Source organism: Vespa crabro, chromosome 2 (genome assembly GCF_910589235.1).
Source record: "Vespa crabro chromosome 2, iyVesCrab1.2, whole genome shotgun sequence".
NCBI lineage: Eukaryota > Metazoa > Arthropoda > Insecta > Hymenoptera > Vespidae > Vespa > Vespa crabro.
In genome coordinates, this window is record NC_060956.1 from 15,284,736 (window position 1) to 15,310,998 (window position 26,263).

At 33.7% G+C, this 26,263-nt stretch overlaps 1 protein-coding gene across 10 annotated transcripts in view; it reads right to left on the reverse strand.

The window, feature by feature from the left end:
* The window catches only part of LOC124422180 (protein NDRG3), a 65,030-nt gene that overhangs the window by 17,403 nt on the left and 21,364 nt on the right, over positions 1 to 26,263 (reverse strand). For 5 of the 10 annotated variants that reach the window (XR_006941803.1, XR_006941804.1, XM_046958290.1 and 2 more), the window contains exons 1-2: positions 5,081 to 5,490; positions 1,580 to 1,937 (exon numbers count right to left, since the gene is read on the reverse strand). Coding sequence is in view for 6 of the 10 variants with exons in the window: in XM_046958290.1 (XP_046814246.1) it covers positions 1,580 to 1,794 (215 nt within the window). In the remaining 4 variants the exon portion in view is untranslated. Of the gene's footprint in view, positions 1 to 1,579; positions 1,938 to 5,080; positions 5,492 to 24,760; positions 24,844 to 25,231; positions 25,243 to 26,263 lie in introns of those variants that run through there. The other 5 variants (XM_046958297.1, XM_046958295.1, XM_046958296.1 and 2 more) reach the window with 4 other exon arrangements.

Consider the following 26,263-nt stretch of genomic DNA (forward strand, 5'->3'; position numbering starts at 1 on the left):
GTCGATAGAACTCAGGAAACGAGGAAAAGTTAATGGACGTTAGTTCAATGAGATCTAAAGTTTAATGCAATGTTGACCGAGTTTGATCGAGTTCGAACGTGGCTGAAAAGGTAAAATGGAAGACCATTGAAAATTTAACATGTTCGTTTATAAACTTTGTAAAAAGGATAATTTTATACATTTTGATCACTAAAAAGAATATTATTTGAAAAAAGAACTTAATAATTATCATTAAACGAACAATAATTAACTTTCGAATCGTATTATCTGTTTACAAAGAAGAAACGTTTTTAAAATTGGAGTTTCGAAAGTAAAATAACGTCGTCGTATGTAATGAAACCTCGTCTTGAAGTAGACATCCTCGAGGCATCATGACCACGCCTCGATCTTTCGAGTCGATCGCCTGGAGTCCCTCAAAGCGAGGAGCCGGTTCCGCAACGTGTTCTCGTTTCCGCCGCGCGTCACGAAACGACGCGCTGACGCAACTCGAGCGTTGCAAGGACAAAGAAAGAAGGGTATACAACAACAGGTATATAACAATAACAACTTTGTACAAAGCCCAATAATTAATATAGAGATAAGGAAATTACGATGAAAGCAAGCTTTTTAAAAGCTATGTACAATCAAAAAAAAAACAGAAATAAATAAAGAAATAAATAATAATGATAAAGATTATTAATTATTCATGTGCCATGCATAAACCATGCCGTGCTCGAAGCGTGTTAAGCAAGAAGCTTCGTATTTTCTCTGTTCGACTCGCGTGATGCGGCTTACCTTCTGGCCTGCTTTTCTAGTCGAGGCCGATCAATAGTCGCGGCAGCAACTTCCGGTCCTAAACTCCTACTATCCATTTGGCCAAAGTCCCTTGCTTGAACTTTAAGCTCGAGCCCGAGTCAATTCGATTATCGCGCGAACGAGATTAGCTTCTTTCGAGATTTTTTTGTCTTGCTATTCGATAAATCAAGCAACTTTAAGAATTTGTGTTCTTTAATTCGTTTATTGGATTCCTTGAAATCTTTGGTATATTTAAAAAGCTCTTCGATCGTCATTGGAACAACAAAGATTATTTTCGTCATGATCAATAATAGATTTATTTACCTTAGCAAGATAGTTCGAAAGGCAAACAATTATCGTTCAGAGCGATACGAAATCAGGATGTAATCAATTTCTTTTACGTCCAGCAAAAAATTGGCGAATATAAAAAAAAAAGCAAATCCCAAACCAAGAGACATCTTTCGATGTCTTCGACCTCGAACCCACTTTGGGAATACTCGCGTGGAGTGTTGTTTTCTCGTGAAAACAATCGAGCGATAAGAAGCTCCGCGGTTTCGAGGCACGAATAACAAAGGAAAGAGACAAAAAGATGAAAAGATAGAAAAAAAAGAAAAAGAAAAGAAAAAAAAAGAAAAAGAAAAGAAAAGAAAAGAAAAAGAAAGTATTCTCCATTAAAATAGTTTTGGACCAGCACCTGTGTTCACCATTATCACTAATTATTCAGTCATTATTATCGCCAACAGCAGCACCATTATTATCATCGGTATCATCAGTACCATTTCCCTGTAATCCCACATGAAATTACCTTGATACGATCGAGACGCTCTCTCGTCGATCCTCGATCAATGGATCCTTCTTCCTGATCTCCACCTTTGGCGAAGCGAAGCTGAAAGCCTTCTTGACACTTTCGAGTACACTTTGACCGGTGCTTTGGGTCTGGTCGACGATCGTTGTGCTTTTGTAAACGTCTTCGCCCAGGTCGCCTAACGACCTGTACGAAGCGCCAATACCTGCCGGCATGGCGTTCCTCGCCTCTCCTCACCCACGATGACAACGTCTCCTTCGAAAAACGAGCCACTAAGCTCGCGACGTCTTCTTCGAAGAGTTGTTTCGTGTCCCTCCCCTCCCCTCCGCTATGTTTCTTTCGTCTCCACTTCTCTCCTCTTCATTCGTTGATGATGAGAGAGTCGTGCCCGAAGTCAATATGCCAATTTCGTACGTCAACAAGGCAAACGAACGAAGGCAAAGGAACAAAAGAAAGAAGAACCAAGATAAGGAGAAAACGTCATTCTCGTGCTTAGATTTATTTTCGAGGCATCGACGAATAATTTTATTTGTTGATTCATCTAAATACTTGATGTTTTTGATAATCATAAAATCTTCGTCATTTGAATAATTTCACGAGGAATAATCTGATCTCCAAAATTTTCATATAGAAACCCGAATTTAAATATCGTTAATATAATAATAACATCGGAACAATTTGTAGTTTTGATGAGATTATTTTTCGTAATTAACATACATATAAACGTTGGAAAATCGATGCAACGAGAAAAGATCCTCGCACGAATTCAACAAGGGCTAAAACGAAAAGATAGAAAAGTAAGGGACATATATAAATGCATGAAACGGTGCAAAGACGGCATGCAAAAAAGACTCATTGACCTCATCGTGACTGTGATAAAACATACATCGATAGGATTATGCGCGGCAACATGCTAACTGCAAAGTATCTCACCGTGCGTTGATACGTGTGTGTGTGTGTGTTTTAATGCGTGTATGTATATATGTACGTAGATATATGTATATCATCGCGGGAAAACGTGATGATACGTAACATGCTAAGATGAAAACGATGATCGATACAATATATATCAAAATTCTTTTTCTTATAAACACGTCTTTTTGTCGAATCACCGATTACGTGCATGAAATATTTAAAAAAGCGCGTGCATGCGTACAAACGAATAAGGGATGATATTAAACGCGTAAATTGATCGATCGATTCATCCATTTCAATTTTCTTCGATTGGAACAAACCTATTCATTGTTTATATTATACCTTCTATTACGATATTCAAATATAAAATATTATGGCTACTTTGACGACGTTAACGGTTCATTTTCCGAAGTTAACGGCTCACGTGTGATGTATCGAACGAATGGAGAACAAAGTGGTCGTTCTCGGGTACGTAAAATAGATCGATCGTTCCTTCCTGTCTCATCGTTGAAATTTTTATTAGGAAAATTGTTAAATGCGTTTATTACACATTTAGGACAATTTTTTTTTTACAAAGATATTCGTTTACAAGAATATGAAAATGAGAAATTATCTCATTAATTTTATACGAAAATTTAGATATATTATTAATAATTGAAACTGTAAATATAAGTAAACAAATTAAAAATATAATAAAATGTAATAAAGGAATTAATGATAATCCATTTATTGCTTAGTAGTCAACAACTATAACGATGAAACCAAAAATTATAATCCACCAGACCTAAATATAGAAAGTTCGGAAAGGGGCTTGTTAGTTGGATAGAATAGGAACAAAGGATGGATTATATTCTTGCGGTCTATGTCTTAAGGTCCCTACGATATTATGGTTCGTTTAGAACAATGGACTCCGAGCTTATCTTCGTTCGTACTAGCGTTGAGAAACCAATGCATATACAGTGAAAATCTATATATAGGAATCTATACAGAGTGTTCATTACTTTTCGTTAATATTTTTCTGTGGTTACGAATGATTTTAATGGTGAATCATATTGTCTTATTTTATCAAAACGTTTAAAAAAAAAAATGATAAAAAATAGTCATAAAAATGATTATGACTGTAGAAATATTTACGATTGATTTTAATCGAAAAGCTATTATAAGGAATATGCATTTCTAAGTATTTCTATGATTTAAAACGTATGATTAAATATAAAGTAGAAATAGAAGTAGGTTGCACATCTCTGATAAATAACGAACAGTTTCGTGCTTTCGCATCGATTTCTTTGGGAACACGAAGGCGTCTCGACGTCGACGTCGACGTAATAGGCAGCATAACTAGAACATCTAACCTCGATCTTTTTCTCATAATACGTACGTACCTATTTTAATCTAGAATTTAAAGAATAAAAAAAAAAAGGAAAAAAGAAGATAAAGAATGCAATCGTACTGATCCTCTAATTTATCTTCTTCTATAACAGTACCGATCGAAAATGTGTAAGATAAAACGTTCTAAGATAAAAAATGAATTTGTTTTAATTAACGTAAGATAGTTAAAAAAAAAGAAAAAAATGTCTTCCAAGCGCGAAGAGAGATCTCGAATGTTTCTGGGAAATTAGCTGCACTTCTCACAGCGTTGAACGTCATCGACAGAAGTCGCACGAGTAGCACGCACAAGCAAGGAAAATCGATCGGAATGGCTCTACGAAAGAACAATTTCGCGAAATCTCGTTAGCTGATATCTCTTATTGAACCTTTCGATGAAACGAGTAATCTTAAATATTTCTTTTTCCATGATTTCGAATAACAATTGAAATTAATTCAATTTTCGTATCGAAAGAATTTTTCATTTATATTAAAATTAATATGATTTTCGAAAATATTAAACATACTTTCACGAAGTATATACTATTTTTCTTTCTAGAAAAAGAAAAAATAATATAAAAAAAAGAAGACAATAAAAAAATAAAAATCAAAGCAAGACAGTCCAGATAAATTTTCGGTTCATATATATATATATATATATATATATATATATATATATATATATATATACACATATATATAAGAAAGGATCGAAGAAAAGTAATAGCCCGATTCGATGGGACAGGAAGCAGATCGATCTAGCGCGACTCAGCTTTCGGTTGGCAGCGCCACTCGCGCGAGAACGACATTAGACGGCGGTGGCTGTGACGGCGTCATAATAATAATCCGACGGTGGTATAACGGCGTCGTCATCATCGTCAGCATTGTTGCCATCATCGTTGTAACCGTCGTTGTTGTCTAGCGTATATACTTCGTTTTAATTTACGAACTAGTACCGACCTAGTAATGACCTAATTGTGACTTACTTCCGATTATTTGACCCCTAAATCCTTTGAGTAACCCAAATTTTACACGCGATATTTTGTCATAGAAAAATTAATACCTATATTATATCTCTGTCTCATTTCTTTATATAAAAGATAAAGAAAACGATAAAGAGAAACGATGAGTTCGAGGATCGATCTCCTCGAGATCACTTTTTTCTTTCTTCTCTTTGAAATCATAAAAGGCAGGGCGCCATCAAGGATGACGATGACTCACCTCGTCCTGCGCGCTTCTCGCCCCTGAATCCTGCTGTTGCCGAAGAAGAGTTGCAGCTTTCCTTGAGTTCCTTCAAATAGGTAGTGATCAAATGAAGAGATAGTGTAGTCAACGATAATAACGACGGCGATGATGAAGATAACGATGACCAAGAGAGTTTCTCCTTCTCCTCTCGGATTTCCCTTCCGTTCGACCTTGACGACTACCGACCAACAGACAAAGATGGAGATTCCCTTTGTACTACTTCTCTCTTATTCTCTTTCTTTCTCTCTCTCTCTCTCTCTCTCTCTCTCTCTCTCTTTCTTCCTTGCTTTATGTTTTCACGTATCAGAGAACGTACCGCGAACGAGACCGACGAGCCGAAACGTGTTCCCGTAAGCACCGCACGATCACTATTGGCTCGATCGCACGGCTTCGACCACGGACTGGTCAATGAAATGCGCGTCTATAGATGCGCGGTAAACACCGGATTGAACCGGTTACGAACCGTCTCTCGACATCTGTCCATTCATGCAAGAACTTCCTCTACTTTACTCGTACGATACTGTACTACTTATTTCAAATATTAACGTCAACTCACTTCAACCCATTCATAGACAATATCGAACGAGCACAGTGCACAGATGTCGACATCTATGTTACGAACTTTTTGTTGATATTGCAAGAGATTTAGATTTTAGAAATTTTTTATCGGTCGAAGATAAATCATGAAAATGAACATTTTATGATAACATTTTTTTATATCATTGACGTAAAAGCTAATTCACGCGATACCGAAATTTGTTTCTTTCTCTAATTAGTTATTTTATCGTGTTCTATAATGACGCATATTTTTTATATATACATGTTCAAACACGATATTGTCGTCAATCGTATATATTACGGATTTGGCAATTTTTTACATTTGATTTTTTTTTTTCAATAGAAACTGCATGTAACGATTTGATAAAACAAGCAGTTGCCAGTGACATATATATCGTAATAATGGCGTTCAAACGCCTTGATTATTTATTGATCTTAGCTATGTTCAATTGTTCAAGCAAACAAAGGAAAAGCAAATTTACAGAGAAAATAAAATATTGTAAAAAAAGAAAACAAATTGGAAGGAATGGGTGAACGTATAGTCAAAAACCAGATCGTGTAAACATTACAATCGATTGCTACCGATTTGGCAAAACTATCGATACGGTTAGAACGTATATTATTTGATCTTAAAATAAATAATTTAATAAAGTTTGATCTACGATCGGATGATCATTTATTAACTCATCCTACGACTGTCTTACATCTTTATCTCGATCGGTAAAGTCTCATAAAAAAGCATGATTCTTGTTGATTCGTTTTATAGGATTATTACAATATGATTAATTAGTCAGATACAGTGAGATTGATCTGGTCGAATCCAGTTAAAAGATGATAACATAAAACAAAGTAAATACAAAAGGTAAATAGAAATTAATTGCTTTCTGTTTTTATTTTTTCGTCAACATTGGCCCAGAACGAAAATATTTGAGAACTACTTTCGGAGAATGTATTTTTCACATATTATTTGATTAACCCATTATCATTTATTTTATTGTCTAATATTTTTCCTTATTATCGTGATTAGTCGAATATAAAAAGAACGTAACGATGGGAGTTCAGAAGTGTTCTCAAAATGGGATTTAAATAGAACGAGGCACTGTTTTATAGAATACGCTCAGGCACGAATGAGCAAACAAGCAATAAAGAGAGCAGTAAACAGAGGTAACATTTTGGAAACGATGAGTACTCGGTTAAGGGCGCAACTAAGGATTTCTCTCTCTCTTTCTCTCCCTATCTCTCTCTTACACAGTCTCTCTCTTTCTCTTTCTTATCCTCAGTTGCATCCTTCTTTAGAGTGCTTGCGTTCAAGCTGGCACGACACAAAGGTAAACGAGAATATCTCTTCTCCAAGCTACGACCAGCGTGTCTGAGGTAATCCTCCCCGGAGATTACCTGGACGCGAGCGTACCTTTATTTATGTTCGGTTAAAGGGATTTTAATACACGTCTAGCATCGTCAAGCGTAATAATTCAGAAGGACAGGCAAGACGTTAAAGGCGACATGGCACTAACCAATGAAGATGCCATCCTGCTGCTTGTTGGTTGTTAAGGAAAATTTGCATAGACGTAAAAGTGAAATAACACTTTCCCAAATCCGCCCAAGAAATTCGTCTACTCCTCTTTCAACAAGCTAATCTCCTTGACTACTTGATGGGTTCTACTCCGCTTTTTTCTCTGGATTATAACAACTATTATCGACTTTAACTCTGACGAGTTTCGACAAAGTATTGTCGAGACACGAAGGAATATGTCTACTTGTCTATTTGTCTATCTGTCTGTCTGCATTCTTACTTGTCTTCTTTTTCTTAAACTTTCTTCCATCTTTCACGAACGAACGATACGATTTTCTCTTTCCTAAGAACTCTGACAATGAGATAAGTTCAAGAACGAAATGTAGTAGATATTCTTTTTGAAGTGAAACTTCTTTAGCCATGGTAGCGTAAGTTTGCTTGGGCGGAAAGAAAAGTGAAATGCTTCCCCCACTAAGAAGCCGAGAGTAAAAGGAGGGGGAAACATTCCTACTCTCTCTTTCTCTTTCTCTCTTTCTCTCTCTTTCTCTCTCTCTCTCTCTCTCTCTCTCTCTCTCTCTCTCTCTCTCTCTCTCTCTCTCTCTGCTCTCTACCTCGTCACATCACGTGCTTGCGCAGTGGATACTATTCGTATTCATATTGCAGACTGAATATTATACTTTTGCAATATACTACACGTTAACAAGTGCTTTTCTTAAAGATTGTGATATTTTGTAAGTTTTAATATGTCAAAAGAAAGGAGCACTGAACGTGTCCAAACGTTTCCAAAACAACAAAAGGCTAATAATCACACAAACAATGTTCAAAAAATGAATTGGAAAGAAAAAAGGAGTAACTAATTAAGAAGGAGACATTGAAGACGTTCGTTAAATAATCTTTAGTTATTTACACATAATTTAGATATAGTATAGATAAGCTGAAATGCATTCTTAGTGCACTATTATGGATGATTCACAACATATAAGAATATCATCTACAAGTAAGGATTCGTCTACTATCTTGAATAATCAAATGTATATGATTTAGCTGTACTATCAATAAATAGAAATGCATCCACTGTTGCTAGAATAATACTCATAATTTAAAACTATTCATCGAGAATTTGAAAAATAATTTATTAACAATAAACTTGGTAAAGTCTGTTTTATTTATGATCGAATATAGATTAAGTATATCAATAACGATACTGTTAATCAATATAATCAATCCATTCTGAATTTAATGAAGAATAAAATCATATCAATTGCATAAAACTTCTACGTTTACTGCCTAAAACTTTTATATTTACTATGTAAAACTTACTACGTTTACACTCAAAAACAGGAGAATTTCGTTCTTCAAAAACTTAATAAAATGACGATTATAGATACTGATAGATTATCTTATGATATACTCTTTCTCAACAAAATCTATATTATAACAAATAATGTGAATGTCGCAGATGATACTTTACGCAAATAGTACTTTAGGCACATTAGTTCATATTAAATATGATGATGATGGAGAGAGGAAGTGTGTTTAACTGTAGTTCTCAGATTTTCCAGATATTGAAGAAATATGAGGGAAAAAGTTGCTGTTTCCATTCAGGCAAATAATCTTGGTTGAACAACAAAGATTAAAAAGTTTTTAAAAAGATGTATATCTAATATTCTATTAAATATTTAAAAAACCATTATTGCCAAAAGGAATCAGTTGCTATTAGTATTTGGCTTAACCATCATCATTCATAAATGTCATGGAGATATTTTTAATATTTATAAATACAGCGAAACATTATCACAGCTACTAGTGTATGATTTATCAGAAGTTACGAACATCAACGAGATCTATGTCATAACAAGAAATGTTAATTCAAAATTTAATGTCAATCGAAAATCAAATTCAACAGCTAGTTTAGATAATGAGTTTCAAAGGTTGAATATTAATCGATTACAAACATTGAACGATCGTTTTAATCGATTTTATGATAAATAGAAGAGAACTTTCGCTTTGATTATTTAATTGTCAAAGTTTGTGGATTCGCTCTATGATGCTGGATGATTCAGTAATGCAACGATCTAACTTTTTGGATGATTCAGTAATGCAACAATTTAACTTCTTGCTATTATCAGAGATATGTCTGAAGAATGAAATAATGATAAACATTTACAATTTTTACTGTATTGTATAATTTAAATGTTTAAATATAAGATCTGTTGGAATAGATATTTATATGTCTATTAATGCATATGATGGGACAAACTTATAATACAGATATGAATTAAAAAAAAAAAAAATAATTCAGTATGTGTCCATTCCATAGGAATTGATGATTTGTGTATAGCTCAATATCGATTGGAAAATAGATCAACGATTCTCATGGCCATTATTTACGTATTGAAGAATAAAAATTATAAGATTATTCACGAAATCTTGTCGCCATATGCTATCGAGGGTGCAAAATTGTTGATAAGAAATTTGAGCAAATTACCAATGATTCAACATCAATTTTGATTTAGAAGAAGTAGAATCATTCATGACTTTCTTAGAAGAAAAATTCAATTTGAAATTAAATTCTAATAAGAATAAATCCATTACTAGATCGAGCATTACAATTGATGCAGTATTTATTCAATATTTAGACATTTTATAATTAAGGATATTTATATCTTATTTTAATTATCATAAGTCAATAATTTCATTTTTAGAGTATAAATAGTGATTGATGAATAATGAATAAAACATTTAATTTAATTACTTCATTTATATTACTGACTCCTAAATCCTGACATTTCCTATCCTGAAATTTATTCACATTAAGAAAAATTAATGGTTTTGATATTTAAAAAAAAAAAATGATAAAAAGTTTTACTTCCAACGCGCGAGCGTTCTATGCACCAAATTTTCCTCTGTTCTCTCTCTCTCTCTCTCTCTCTCTTTCTACTTACTTAAACGTACGCGAGTACCTATAAATTTCATTTCGGGGAGCACGGCATTAAAATTCCACGTATGTATGCACTCATGTACGTCACCCACTTCCCCATAAATCTCAAGCGGCGATAAGAGGGCGAACGCAATCGATAAGAGCAAACCTCACACGAACCATCTCTCAAGTAATACTTGCTACTCCAGCATATACATTTCCGCATAGGTTCAGCATGAGTCGTCGACCTTCGATGCGGTTCGATTATTTTTCTACTGTAAGAATCACGATTGTGTTCCCTTCACTCCTTTTTTACCAATTTATTGCTTTCTCGTTTTGAAGTAGCTATCTCTCTAACCTCTCCTCGTTATCTATAACACCTTCTATTAAACGAAGAAAAAGAATATATCGAACGAAGAGAATAGTAAAAAAAGCAAAAGAAAATAAACAAAATTAAATGGCTTCGTTTCCGTTTAATGAACTTGCCTCGTAGACGATATTTTTAGCAATTAACTTCAAAGTAAATAAGAGTGAAAATGATCGAAACGCGATATGGCTGTATCCCTTCACTATAAAGTGCTTTCTCTTTAGTTATCAGTCTGCGGCATTTCGTGTAATTATTTCAACCTAATGGGAAGGGCTGCCGTTCAGTTAGATATCACAGAAAGCTAAGATTACCTTCATTTGGGGAATATGCAATAATTAGGTGCGATGGTAGTAAGAACAGTGTGTGCATTATGACGTCCTTAGTTACTATAAGGGGTAGAACGTAGGAGGACGATGAGAATATCTATACTTAGCCCAGTTTCATGCAATTAGGATTAATTACATCTGAGACAACGTCGACAGATTTGCAATTCTCTTGGATATGTTCAATGAACAAACAGTAAAATGTACATTTTTATGAAAGTCAATTTTTTATTGAATTTAATAACCATCTGATTCTTTATCATTTTTCATTAAATAAAAGTATGAAACAACATATTATTGTTGTCTACAATATGTATATAATTTTTTTACTAAAATAACTAATGTTTATCTTGTTTGTTGGTTATTATTAGTTACGGCCATAACAATATAAATGAAGAAAAATTTTTAGAAAACTACCATCGATAGCTAAAAAAATACTTTTTTATACATTTCAAACATAAACTATGAGAATACTACTATAATTATTTTGATTTCCTTACAAAAATAATTTAACTTTCCAACTTTTACTTGAGTACTTTTTGTTAAAAAAGCATACTTTCTTTGATATTAATAAAAATTAAAAAATTAATAAAAATAATGAAAACTTTAAAAATTTTTTAAGAGTAAGAAAGCATTAATTCCTGTTTATAGAAAATCTTTTGTTCACAATTAAATTTCTTACAAAATATTAAAATCTGGGCGGAACGTTTTGGTTCACTTTGTACATATGTTATTATAAATAGTCAAAAATCATTGAATTGTATTTAAACAAATTATTATTTCTTTATATTTATCACTTCCTAATGACATATTCTATCCTTGTGAAAACTTTGATATTTCGGTAACCCGCATAAATTTCTTCACGTTCAGCGATCGAGAGAAGGCGATGATTTCCGATCCTTGTATAAGGAGATATAAAGTAACTCTCAGAGGTAGAACGTGCAAGAGCACAAGGATGTAGATTCAGTATTTCCGGTCAAAGAGCACCGGTTTATGGTATCATGATCGATAGGGAAACATCCAAGGGAGGTATGGAAGTAGAAAAAGAAGAAGAAGCAAAGGAAGATGAAAGATGCGACGGATGTGAGCGAAGATGTAAAAGAAACGAAGCAAGACGAGATGCGTTTCGAGATCCTTTTACGAGACTTGGTTATGCGAGGCGCGAGCGAACACGAACGCGAAACGAGCGAAAGCAAGACGAGTTATACCTGAAGGCTTCTTTCCTTCCTTCCTTCCTTTCTTCCCTTCCTCCCTCCCACCCATCTTACTCTTCCACTCCTCACCTTTACAATCTTCATCCCGAAACGATATGTATGTATGTACATACATATATACATATACACACAGACACACACACACACACACATATATATATATACGGTATTTCTCTAGCAAGTATATCCATCATAAAAATGTATATTTATGCGTACTTCCGTTGCCCTGCAACAAGAATATACATATATTGTTACGACATGCCAACTCTCTTCTCTCTCTCTCTCTCTCTCTCTTTCTCTTTCTTTTTCTCTCTAAGGTCTCAGTTACCTTAAACTTGCTCCTGCCATGGGATACTCATGGAATACGAAAGATGCTCTGCGATCGTGCTATAAGCGTATCCCGTTCTTCTTCTACATTTTCCTCTTCACCACACCTTAGTATTGTTCAAATCGCACGATCTAAACTACCTTTTTTTGTTCTTAAATGACATTTTCTTTCAGAAATGTTACTCCTTTGTCGACCGCATGTATATAATAACGAGAAAACATATTACTCGAGGAATCCAAATGTTATACTAGTCTCGTTCATGCAAATCGAGCTCATGGCTCGTGGTCAAACGCGGCGAAATTTTAATTCAACGTTTTGCGAGATTGCCCTTAACACGAAAGTTTGTCTCCGCATGGAGACTCATCTAGGTAGATACGTATGTAGGTTGCTTGGTTGCTTGGTAGATATGTATGTATGTATGTATGTATGTATGTATATATGTATGTGTGTACGTATGTTGCCGCTACTTGCGAAACGTCGTGTGCTATGCGGAGAAGCAGAACTGGCTGGCAGACACGTGAAACCACTCAAAATGGTAATACGAAAGTTCAAAGACTTTCTCGTGGCTGTTCGCGCTATGATAATTTTGGACCCTCCGATACACATGTGTGTTTTATAATACAGACAAGTAACTGTAAGAACACGTTCTCTGGACTTTCCTCCTGAGGTATCTCGATTTAATGAATTTTTTTCCATTGAATAAATAATGTCCCTTAAAATGAATATTTAATCTAGAAAATTTTATGAAGATGAAAACAAATTTGAAATAATTAAATCGTTGAAAGTAATCTAATTATTGAAACAAACAATACTTTTAAATTTATCGTATAATTAGTAGAATTTAATTATTTTTAGAAGTACAAGTGACACGCTACAAATTCTCAATTTTAAATATACACATGAGATCATTTATATTATATATCACTTGTGATTACATTCATTTAATTATTTCTAATGTAAGTTTTTAATTACTTTTACTTCATTTAAATACATTAATCGATTCATCCAATTACCTTGCCTTTCATTTTAAATCTTTTCATTTTGCCATAAATTTTTGATAAACATTTTAACTAAGAAATTCATCTAAAGTAAAGAAAACAATCCAGATATGCTTTTCGTTGGTAGGATTAAAAATATATCTGTAGAATCTCATTGACAATGTGTAAAAGATACAACAACGGTGCATGAAGGTCTACTTTGATCAAGCCGTGAACGTTTCGACTAACTTTCCAGAAATGTTGCTGCTGAAAGCAGTTGGAAAACTTTCGACCGCAAGGACACCGAGAACTACGTATACTGGCAGAGAACAGAACGAAATAGAAGCACGTTATCGTCATTTGTATCCTCTCGCGATGCTCGCATAAATATTAGATAGATACCGAAATACACGCGTGTTCACCCGTACATATATCATATCTATAGTTTGCGAGACAACGGACCAAATTGCGTATTAATATTAAACGTTCAGAAAACTGTGTATATATATATATATATATATATATATGCACCAAGACGTCTGATAACAACAACAATAATAATAATAATACTAATACTAATAATAATATTAATAATAATAATAATAATAATAATAATAATAATAATAATAATAATAATAATAATAATAATAATAATATCAATAACATGACAATGCTCTCGCCTGGAATGATTCATACGGATATGATATAATAGATAAATGATATAACGAGCTGAATTCTACGTAACAAATCTAATTCTGAACGTTCAATTACTAATTCCAAATTATTGTGCGAATTAAGTATCATCCTTGATTAGCAATTGTATATACGTTCGTGAAAACGATCAAAGGGGTGAATTTTCTACGATCGTTTGGTCGTTTCGAAGGTACTCTTAGGGAATTTATCGTATTTCGCCGACGGGTACTTGCATTCTTCTCTCGAAAATCCCAAGAGCGTCGCTTGACCTTTCGGTTAACGAAAAACACGAGAGCAATAAGAAAATCGATTCGTAGAAAAAAGAAAAGAAAAGAAAAGAAAAGCAAAAGATAGAGAGAGTCGATCGGGAATCGACAGTACGATTTTTTTTTCTACTCTTTCTCCTTCGATTTTCCACGTACATAAGTAATTAATGAAAAGTAAAGTAAAAAAAGAAAGCTTTCACAATAAAAATAAAATATCTATTTGATCACGATTACCAAAAAATAAATAAAATAAATAAAACGATAAGTGAAACTTGGCGAAAATTTAAAAAGTTCAAATGTAAATAAAAAAAAAAAATTTGTTTAATATTTTTGATAAATTATTACGCGTAAAATTCATGAGAATGACAACTAAGAACAATTGTTTGAAGAATCCTTTTGATAAATTTCTCGAAGAAAAGATGTCGACTTTTAGACGACGAATGAGTTCTGTTGAGTTTAAAGAAAGGAATCAACTGTGAAGAAGGAGAAGATAAGAGGCAAGAAGAAGAGACGACGGAAATCGTGAGGAAATTACGACGGCTTTTAAAAGGACGCGTTTTCGCATAAATAATTCATCGAGCACGCGATCCCAAGTCTGTACGATAGGGAAGAAGAGGAGGTAAAAGGAAGGGAACCAACTTCTTCCTCTGTGCTTCTCCTTCGAACAACTCGATGCAACACGACGACGCGACGTCTCATACAGCTTGGCGCTTTCCGCGAAGCTCTTCGCGCGGTTTCTACCCGCGAGGCAAATCCTCCTAGTAAAGTTTGGAATTTGTACGCACAATTATGTAAATGCTGGAAGATTCTCTCTCTTTCTCTCTCTCTCTCTCTCTCTCTCTCTTTTTCTCTTTCTCTTTCTCTCTCGTACGATTTAAACTACTTATAAAAGTCTACGAAAGCTCGCTTTCGTTAGTAACTCGCAACTTTTTGTAGATTCGTAAAAAACAAAGAAAAAGGAATTGGCTCGATTTCATGTAATCTTGACAAATCGAGCGAACAGCTCGATCACCAGCGTAACTGGATAAATATACGGAATCGAGAAGGATAAAACGATAGAAAAGAAAAATAGTCTGAAGCTTGAAGGAATTTTCGAAATTAACTCCGACGAGAGAACAACTTCGATTGAAATTAATAGTGTCGATTGATAACAACGTTCAATTTATACTAATTTTTACTGTCTTTCCGTCTATGTACGAACAAAGAAAAAAGAGATCTGATTCAAGTCGGATTTGTAATCCTATACGAATTGATAGGGTGTGGAAGTGAAGAGAGTTTTCTACATTTACGATCGTCCTGCATTTCACAGAAAAATCGATTCACAAGAATACGTAGGTACGTATCTGTTCATTCGAGGAACAAAGTCGGTGCAAATTTTATCACTGAGAAAGTAGACACGAAACGTAGACATGAAACATAGAGAAGTGAAAAAAAAAAAAGCAAAAGGAGAAGGATCCCTGGACTTTGCGGCTTTACTTAAGGATTCTATTTGTAGTAAATATTTAATGACAGAACCGATGGAATTTGCTGATCAATGTAAACCCTCTTTCGGATCGTCCGACTACCAAACAGAGCTTACTTGCTGTGGACCAAATTTCCTTCTGCTCTTTGACAGACTAACCTGTGAGAGGCACAAGAAAAACTTGACTTTTGACTACTACTTTCCATTTTATTTTTTCTACTTCGATGTCTTTCTCTATTCGAATAAAAATCGGGATAAGATGGATAATCAGTAAGAGAGAGAGGGAGAGAGAGAGAGAGGGAGAGAGAGAGAGAGGGAGAGAGAGAGAGAGAGAGAGAGAGAGAGAGAGAGATTTGTCACGTCGCGCGGAACGATCGTGGCTGCTTTTGATACTACGACCTAGTTGGCATCCATCCGTGGAATTTATTGGCGTTTCGATGAAAGCATCTGACCATTTTCATTTCCATTCAAAATTTGCGTTTCCTCTCTCATTCACACGTATTTCAAGTAAACACTAGTTTGATAAGAGTGAAGACGATTAAAAAAAGGGGAAAGAATGAATTGTAACCGATTCTAAAAAAATATTTCTTATATATACATATATACAAACACTGCTAATATTATTATAATTTATTGTAAAAAGGATATTTTGAGATTAAACTTTTTCTCCACTAATTTTATCACTTTGTGATGAATGAAATATACATTTTGTTGTAATAAAATTTTTACTTGTTTATACGACAGTATTCGATGAGTGAATTGAAAAAAGGAAAAGCTATGAACGAAAACAACATTAATAATTTAAGACGATGTTATAAATGATTAAATTTTTATATAAAATAAATATTTTTCTCGAAAATGATGCCACAAATGGAAGAATAAAAAAAAGTCATTATCCTTATTTCTTTATTTATTATACTCGATCATTTCTGATACGTTCCGTTTAATTATAAGTATGCAGAGAAAAAGGAAGTAATTACAGAAAATAAAGTCTTCTAGAGATTAATTGACGATACGAAGAAGACAAGGTAACGATTTGTCATTTTGAACAGACAGTTACGAGTTAGAGTTTCCGTCGAATTTTAAAAGCATGCAGACTCATCATGGTCTAGCTCGCGTTCGATCTAGCTAGCTTCGCCCTCGATGCGAACGCTTACGTTTACTCGCGTACGTTTACTCGCGTACGTTTTCTCACACCTGCATCTTCTTAGTCTTTCAAAGGTATAGATTCCTTATACTAACGATAAAATACGACCCAGAAAGAAATGGCGCACACGTGCACGTTCCAGGGCGAGCCGCCGATGCCGTGCTACGAATTTCTTGGCCCAACTAGCTTTTTTCTTTTTTTCAATGTGAACGAGAAATTCAGCGTAAACGCCGAGGCATAGACGCGACTCGCCTTCTAATGCATTTTAGACCTTCCAAAAGGTCGGCTTTACCTTCTCCTATCTTTACACCGATCTTTTATCTTCTTGATCCTACCAAATTTCAAATGTGTTATCTATATCCACGTATCTATATAATTCGTAAAATTTTCAAAGAATCTTTAAATCTTTATATATAGATATAATTAATTATTTATATAGATAACTCTTAAATACGTACTTATATTCATCTACACACATATACACACACACACACACCTATATACCGACTTCTGACAGCGTACTAACTAGTAAAAGAAATTTTTTCCTTTCCATAACAGAATAGATAAGATCTATATATTACAATCTACATATATGTATAATTGTATTATATTATATTATATTATAAGATGATTGTATTATATTACTTAAAAGTTATCTATAATAAAAAGTAATTAAAAGTTATCTTAAAAGTAATTTATAATTATCTCATTGTAAAGAACATTTCACATGTGAATAGATTAGTATAACATTAAACATGATATAATTGATTTAATTGATAATATATTATGATCTCATATTTATTCGAAGGTAGCATTGTATCATCGGAATCTTTGAAAATCTAGCTCTTGATCGTATGATCTCGGTAACGAATTAAACTGCGCGTAAAGAGAGCAAAGCCTTGTAGTTGAGTTAATGAAATTAAATCGTTAATTAACGAACGGCATATACGCGATTGGCAGAACGTATTGTTAAAGTGTCTCGTTAAACGTTGGTCTACCGAATGTCCAGATAATTGGCAATCGTATTATTGTGTTCATGATTACGTGACGTTATGCTACCGCAGATTGTAAAGATCGTGTATCAATGAGAGTCGATTATCGAACGTTTTCGAATCATCTAATTTTTCTTAATGAATGTTCGAAATATTTAAATAAACAATAAGGTGTACCTGGGATATTTTGCAACAGTTAGCATCTTCGAAGTATCCAATATAGAGTCCCGTTTCTTCAACTGGATCGTTTCAAACGGTGAAGCCGAACTCGTTGATGTTGTAATAGGACCATCGTACGAAAAAGCATATTGTTCGGTATGACACCATACTCTTGGTTTCCGAACTTCGTGCATTTTTTCTTGATAGCTCGATTAACTCAAAGCGAGCAATATGTGAAACGTTTTGAATCTCGATTACGACTGAATAATTTGCTGGTACGAACGAACGTAAATACGTCGAAGAACTATAGTATCACGAAACGATTACAATCGTAAAAGGGAGGAACTCGATCGCAGAGCGATCATTCGTTACGCTAAACTGATCGCAAATGAGGGTCTCCTGGTACTGACGAGGCATTAATGTTGGCACGAGCAAGATTGAAAACAGGTTTTAAAAGTCAGTCTGACTTTCAAAGAGACATCGTTTGATGAATCCGAGAAGAAAGGAAGAATAAAATTCCAGGAGTGAACGATAAAGTTAGCGAAAAAAGACGCGTTTGCTTTCTCGACCGTTAGATCACTCCAACGAATCCTTTCCACTTCTTATTTAAAGTCTTCGAGTAAGTGAAAGGAAAACTTTCCGTCATGTTCTTGCAGTTGGACGATGTACTTTGACCGCCTTAAAGTGGTGTGTGTATGCATTCGAATGGAATTTCATTTCATTAGAATATGCATTATAGCATTATTGCTCAATCGTACGATGATGATCGATGAAAAATGAGTATTTCCTTATCGTTGTTCGAGGAATTCTTACAACATTAGCGTAATTTCTTTTTAAGTTTACTATTATGTATTTTTGTTTGTTTGTTTTTTTTTTATGATTATTCTTGTCTTTTAAGCCTCGTTTTTCATTTCAAAAATATATTGGAAGAATTGGCGAATCTGAAGGTGAGAATATCTTGACTCTGAATAAATAAAGAGGTAGCTAGCGGGCTCTCGTGATGTTGATATCGAACCAAGAGAATTGCACATTTCTGAATGGCATGCTAAGAGGAGTTCTAAAGGAGCTAAACGAATCGAGAGAATGAACTGAAATGCTCTCTACAATATTCTCTGTATCGAAGATATCTTCTTAAGGGTGATATATACGACGTAACTGAATCAGAATATAAAGCAAGCGATGATATATCTCTTCGAATATGAAAACGAGATAATTTATTATGTTCTCTTATAATTAATTGTCCGATCCTTTCTTTATCTTACACTTTTCCAAAAATATATTGGATTATTGATCTTGTAAATTTTTGGCAATTTTTAACAATATACTGATTAGTAGAAAACAGTTTTAATTAATAGTTTTAATAAGAATAATTTTTTTATTTCTTTAAAGAGATAAGATAAAACAAGTAACATAAATAATGTAAAATTCATCGATACAATCAATTCCTTATAATTTACATAATCACTTTATCTCAGTTTCTAGAAGATAATCATTTTCTAGAAGATAATCATTTTCAAGAAGATAATCATTTTCTAGAAGATAATCATTTTCTATGAAGTTTATATTTTAATTTCAACTGAAATGTATTTATATAATGAATAAATATATATGTAACTAATCGAAATCGTTTCAATGTATAGAGAAGGTTTCCAAGTGTCCGTCCCAATGATCGTTCTCGTATTCACCTTCCTTTCCTGTCGACCTAGAGGAAATTATTCGACATATAGAGTAAAGACTTCACAGGTAGGCGAGTCCATGCAATCATGTGCAACCTGCGTAAATGCTAGCGTACACGTGGCAAGAGAGATCGAACGAGGGAACAGAGTTCGTGTGTTAGTGTATGTGACGCAGTTTAACGCGACGAGAAGTGGGCGGAGGTCGGTTACGAGTGTGTCTGAAATTCATGAGCTACCCAGAGAAGTTTCGAGGGAATGTCAAGAGAAATAGAGAGAGAGAGAGAGAGAGAGAGAGAGAGAGAGAGAGAGAGAGAGGGAGGGAGATAGAGATAGATAGAGAGAGAGAGAGAGAGAGAGAGAGAGAGAAGAAGAGAAGAAGAGAGATGAAAAGCCTTGCCAAGCAGACTCGTATCACTCGATGGTAGAAGAGGAATAGGTTGTCGGTACCACCCTTACGATCAACGGACATTAGCTTTGCTTTCGAATCAAAAGAACAGATCACTAATTGTAAAAAAGTTCCTATTCTTTCTTCTCGTTCGTTTTATTCTTTCTTCTCTCAATTCTTTTCAAACCTTATCTTAAATCTTCAACGGAATAATTAGACCAAAGATTTTCAATGTGGTCATTTTTCATCGAGATGAAATCAAGCTTATAAATGTCTCTGACTTTAAAAGAACGATGAAATATGTATATCGGATTATACCATCATCCGCGTGTTAGTTATACGTCATTACACTCTGATAGATCCGCCCTCCTGTTGACATTTAACATGGAGGTGCACTAGATTCCTGTCGTGAACAAAGATTGCGTTAAAAGCCACTTCGAATCTTACTGCTTCTCTCTCTCTTTTTTTCTACTTTTCTCTCTCTCTCTCTCTCTCTCTCTTTCTCTTTACTTTTTCTTTACTTTTTCTTGAAAGAATTTTCCTAGAAAAAAAAACAAATTAAAGGGAAACGTTCCAGTGGAACAAGTCCAACGACGGACAACTACGTTCTGTTTTGATTTCTCGTCGGAACTCTTCCGAAAGAACGTCCAGAGCGTTTCGACCGCAATGCAGTAAAGCCTCGATTATGCGCCGGCAAATTATCCGCCCTGCGGATTACCGCAGAACTTGCGTACACCACGATGTTATGCTGTCGTTATTAAACCAGATATTGTACAAGTAAATTCCATTAAGTGTGAATGTATTCATAAATTACAAATAAAACGTAAGGCGATTCGGTTTTATCAGACGTTTATAAACCCCTTACGAGGACGATTTATTTTAATGAACTTTGAATGAAAGAAAAAAAGAAAAAAGGAGAAAAAGAAAAAAAGAGAAAGAGAGGAGAGGAAAAAAGTGAAAGGTGAATTTTTTTCGTCTATGCACGCGATACAATTTGATTTTCAATTTACGGGACTCCATGGTGTTTTTAAATTTAAAGACTTTCTTCTTCTCGGCAAGGCGCGAGATATTGGAAAGATTCTTAAAGCGTGTCTCTGCGAATTCCCCTTGAAAGCTCGAAGGAAAAGGAATTCTATATCTCTTTTTCGATAGAACATACTAGACGCACAGACTCGCTCTACGAATTGGAATCTCATCCGAGCTGCCGAGAAGATTGATAGCGATGCCTCGGCATATGAATCGATACTTCTCTTAGAATCGTGGACAAAGTTTAGGAGAATTTTTAAAGCGAACCACTTGCATCATTTTTCTTTTATGCGGGACGTCAAAAAATGGAGAATTTGATATCTGAAGAGGATAGAATTCGTGAAAGACTATGTACATTTGTATATGTATTTTACAAATAATCTTTGTTAAAGCAGTTGCTAATTTGAAATTAAATCGTTGAGATGAATGGATGATAAGGTATTATCTTTGCCCATTCCTTCATACGTATGAATGAATAAATCAAGACGAAAGGACCTTGTCGAATTGTTTGGAAGAGATTATCGTTCTTCTTAACTGAATATATCTATTGTCATTATAACTTTATCTTACATTAGTTACAGCTGAGCGTGCACTTTATGCTAGCTCGCAACTTTCACAGTCTAAAGTCCTTCTAGTTGGAGACGAACCTCTGGCTTTGTTCAAAGGAAAGATTCTCTGTCCTTATCGCTGAGGTAACCAGCTTCTAGTCTCCATGCTCTCCGACTAGATATCACTATTAATTAGTACGTCGAGCTTCAGCAAGAATTGTCTTCGACTCTAACGTGTGGATCCTTGTGTGGGGTTGCTAATTACTATCAACTTGTCATCCAACATCCTTGTCTACATTCAATTATTAAACTATCGTAATCATGCGTTCATCTTTCGCATTTACTTTTGAAAAATAGCAAAAAAAAAAATAAAAATAAAAAGAGAAAAAGAAATAAAAAAGGGAGAAAGAATACGAGTCGAAGAATGAATCTTATTCCAACTTGGATTACCTAGAAAATTACACAAATCGAATTACATAAATACGTTTCTCTTTGACTATAATTCGTGAAAACACGCGAGGATACGGTCTAACGTAAATATATTGCTGCGTATTTTTCTATAGTCTATCCTTTTCCGATTCTCATTCTTTTCTCTCTTTTTCTATTTCACGTTTGAACTGTTTACGATGTTCCAACTGGCGTCTCTGACGAGCCATACGATTGGAAACAATTAAACTCTTGTAAGATTTCTTCTCGTTTCATCAAACTCGTATCGATACAAAATTTATTAAAATTTTATCCTTGACGTCAAAGCTTTGTCTTGATCGATGAAGATCATGATTATAAAAGTACAGAGGAAAGTCAAAGGTAGATCCTTCGAATATCTTGCTTTACTCATTCTGAAAAAGGACGATTGCCATTCCTTTTTGAAGTTATACGAGAACCTAGATATTTCTTTCTGTTTTTATCTCCCATAACATCCTCGGAAATCTAAGAAAGAGCGTCCTTCTCTACGGCTCCTCTTTAAAAATGCAATAATCCCACTCGCAGAGCCCTCCTAAATATTGCAACGGAGCTTTTAAAAGCCTTAAGCTCAACGTTTGCGTGGCTGCTGTTAGAAGAGGCATTTCGATTAAGCTGCCATGTTACACGATCACGCGTGCTTAAGGGCAACACGAACCGATAATATAACTCTCGTTAATGTATCTCATCTACCTTAATCCATTATCTCCCTTTTCCCTCTAACTCATCTTGTCTTCTCTTTCTCGATCTCTCTCTCTCTCTCTCTCTCTCTCTCTCTCTTTGGCAATATTTCGAATCGTACTTGATAATAGAACGGACGTTTCGAGATGATCATTAATTACGAATACGTAATTTATGGTTCTTATTCAATTCGTTCTTCACTAAAATGAATGTACGTTTGAATATTCGTTACTTCGACCCTTTTTACTCAATGTCGACTGTATAAGAATAGAAAACAATTTCGTAGTGCGAACAATCTTACATTTTATTCCTTCCTTTCTTTTTTCTTTAACCTCTCTTAGTGGAAATGCAAGGGAAAAGAATTTCTCGCTTCGACATATAATTTCGATTTTCTTTTCTGTTCGTAAAACGTACCGGACTCTCCGTTATATTGATCGTGATAAAATACTCAAATTTTACTTTAACTTGTTTCCTAACTATCGAAAGTATATATGAAATATATATTTGTACGTATGAATTGTAATGTATTATATGTATCTATTTAAATACTTATGTATGTATGGATATATATATAGTTAACGTTTACAAGGTGACATAAATTTCATATGAAATTGACACAAATGAGAATCGAAATTTCTCGTAGATAAAAATATCACATAAAAAAACGTATTATCGTTGCTATCATTGATGCATGTAACGCTCTATTTCTTTGCGAACTAGTCTTTCCAATAAATACTTGAAAGGTTAGTCACGAGCAAAACGAGAGGAGCGCAGGTGGTTTCGCCACGCCAATAGCAGTTTCCTTGATGAACTAATACATAAGTAAAAGCTCAACTCTAGTTCGTAAAACTTGAGACACTGTATATATATTTTTTTTATATATATGTATCTTTATATATATATATATATATATATATATATATACACATATACACACACACACACAAACACACAGAAGTTAGTTTTTCTTTGACAAAAGACTCTAATCGAAAATTACCCGGTTCTATTCTTTCCTTTATTCTATCTTTTTCGCTTCGATTCATTGATACGTTTACGATTTATCGCGATTATTTTATTGATTTCAATGGAATATCTATTTTCCTTCAGATCAACACGTGTTTTCTCGAATTATTATTAAATTTCTCTCGATAAAAGGATTCCTTAGTTCTTTACTTTCATTATATTACTCTGTGTATTTTTCGTTAGAACGATTAATTTTATTATGAAGTTGTATGAAATTTCAAAAGATTTTTCTCCAACCAAGATCATGGATCTTCTTGGAGAAAAATCTTTCAATATCAAATCTATCAGCTGATATATCCTTTATTAAAAAATGAATGATATTAAAAAAAAATTGCATTCGTAATATATCTAAAATGTTATATTAATGATGAAATTTTGTTGGGAAGGGAATATTTCATCGTTTATTTTTCGCTGTAGAATATATATCTTTTGAAAGAATTTTATGATGAAGAAAAAAGTTAAAAAGAGTAGACTGTATAACTTTGCTGATAATCTTTCGAACGGAAAGATACAGAATACGGATTTGTGAGAAAGCATTCGTTTTTATAGTGTCACTAAAATTTTACGAAGCTCCCTCTTCTTCTGTACACTCTAGCCTATAGATACTCGTCGGCCACGTTTCGACTGAAACGTCAATAAAGAAATGTCAATTCATAAGACGAACAGTATGCACGTAATTATATTTGATTTATAGAACTTTAACGAATATCGTTTCGATAAAATACTCGAAAGATTATAAGCGATAACCAAAATAAGGACGATTAATTTTTTTAATTTATTTTAGGATCTAAAATGTATGAATAAATAGTAAAATTAATTAAATGATATGATGAGTCATATATTAGTTGCATTCATCACAAGTTTAAGATACTTTTCTCCTTCTTTTTCTTCTTCTTTTTCGTATCGAGAAATAAAATCGTATAAAAGTGTACTTACATTTGGTACGTTGCCATAACGTCTTTCGAATCTTCTAGTCGGCTTATTATAAGAAAGTATGTTCCGTTGATTTCAAATGGATCCTAAAAATAATAGAAGAAAATTAAAAGAATATTAAAGTCAATCGATCGTCCAAAAATGATCCTATGAAAATTTCATGCTCGGTCCTATTTCAATTTTTCTATTAAATTATCAAGAAAATCAAATCGATTTCGTATGGCTGGTTATTTCATTCGTGAAAGATTCTATTTGCATCGAAATAAAATTATATCAATTGAAAATCACCATAGAAAGATATCAATAAACTTTAGCAACGATTTTACTTTTGTCTAATTAACATTTTATTTTTTAAGGATTGTATTATAATAAAGAGAGAGAGAGAGAGAGAGAGAGAGAGAGAGAGAAGGGAAAAGGGAGAGAGAATAATTAACGCTGAATATACCGATAAGAGCGAAGACCTCTATTATTTACCTCATGCTCCAGCGGTTAGGCAAAGACTGACTCACGCGACAATGTATCGTAACGCCCGTGTGAGAGTAAACAAAGGAGACTTGTTTACAAGCGAGAATAACGATAGATGTTGAATATAATATAAATATAAATATACTCGAAGAATACATATAAAAAGTATTTAATAAGAAAACATAAATGAAATTTACGTATATTATAATTTTTATTCCGAAATTAATAAATTTATTATACATTTAAACGATATATAAATTATTTCATTATTTATATGTATTATATATTATCATTCATATTATTTAACAATATAATTTCAATTCTATGGTTAGATTATATCATAGAAAAGGACCGACGACGTTACGGTAAACGGAGAGAATCGATGGACTAATTACTTCTATTATGTTAGACACTCGTACTATCAATTGTGCCCTTCTCTATGTCAGCCTTCTCCCATTTAACCGATTCATATCTCCAGAATTTGTCATATCAACATCATCACGGTGTTGGTAGACCTTTTGTCGTGGATTTCAGGTGGACCTGTCTCTCGCAGTTTCTGTCCTTTGAATACGGACTTGACAATAACACGTAAATCCACGCTTTACGAAAACTCCTTGCTACCACGATCTCATCGTTAGTTCGTTGTTACGTCACTTGGCCATTTTAGTCGATATATGCAATCCTATTTTCTCTTTCTCTTCCATGTTTTATCAATATATCTACATCACGTGCATACATTGAAATCCGAGAAAAAAAAATAGAATATCAAAAGATCGATAAAGAATGAAATATTTCTGACGGATTTATTCGCATTCAAAGCATATAGAATATACGCTAGTTATCAAATATTGACGTAGTCCATTATATTTCTTTTATTTATTTATTTCGAGTAAAAATGCACTAACAAAAACTGATATTATTATTATTATTATTATTATTATTAGAATTTCTTTCTTCTCTTTTTTTTTTAAATACAGATATACGCCATACGAGTTAGGCAAAGACTTTGGTTAGGAAAGTGTGAAGAAGGAAATTCTCTTC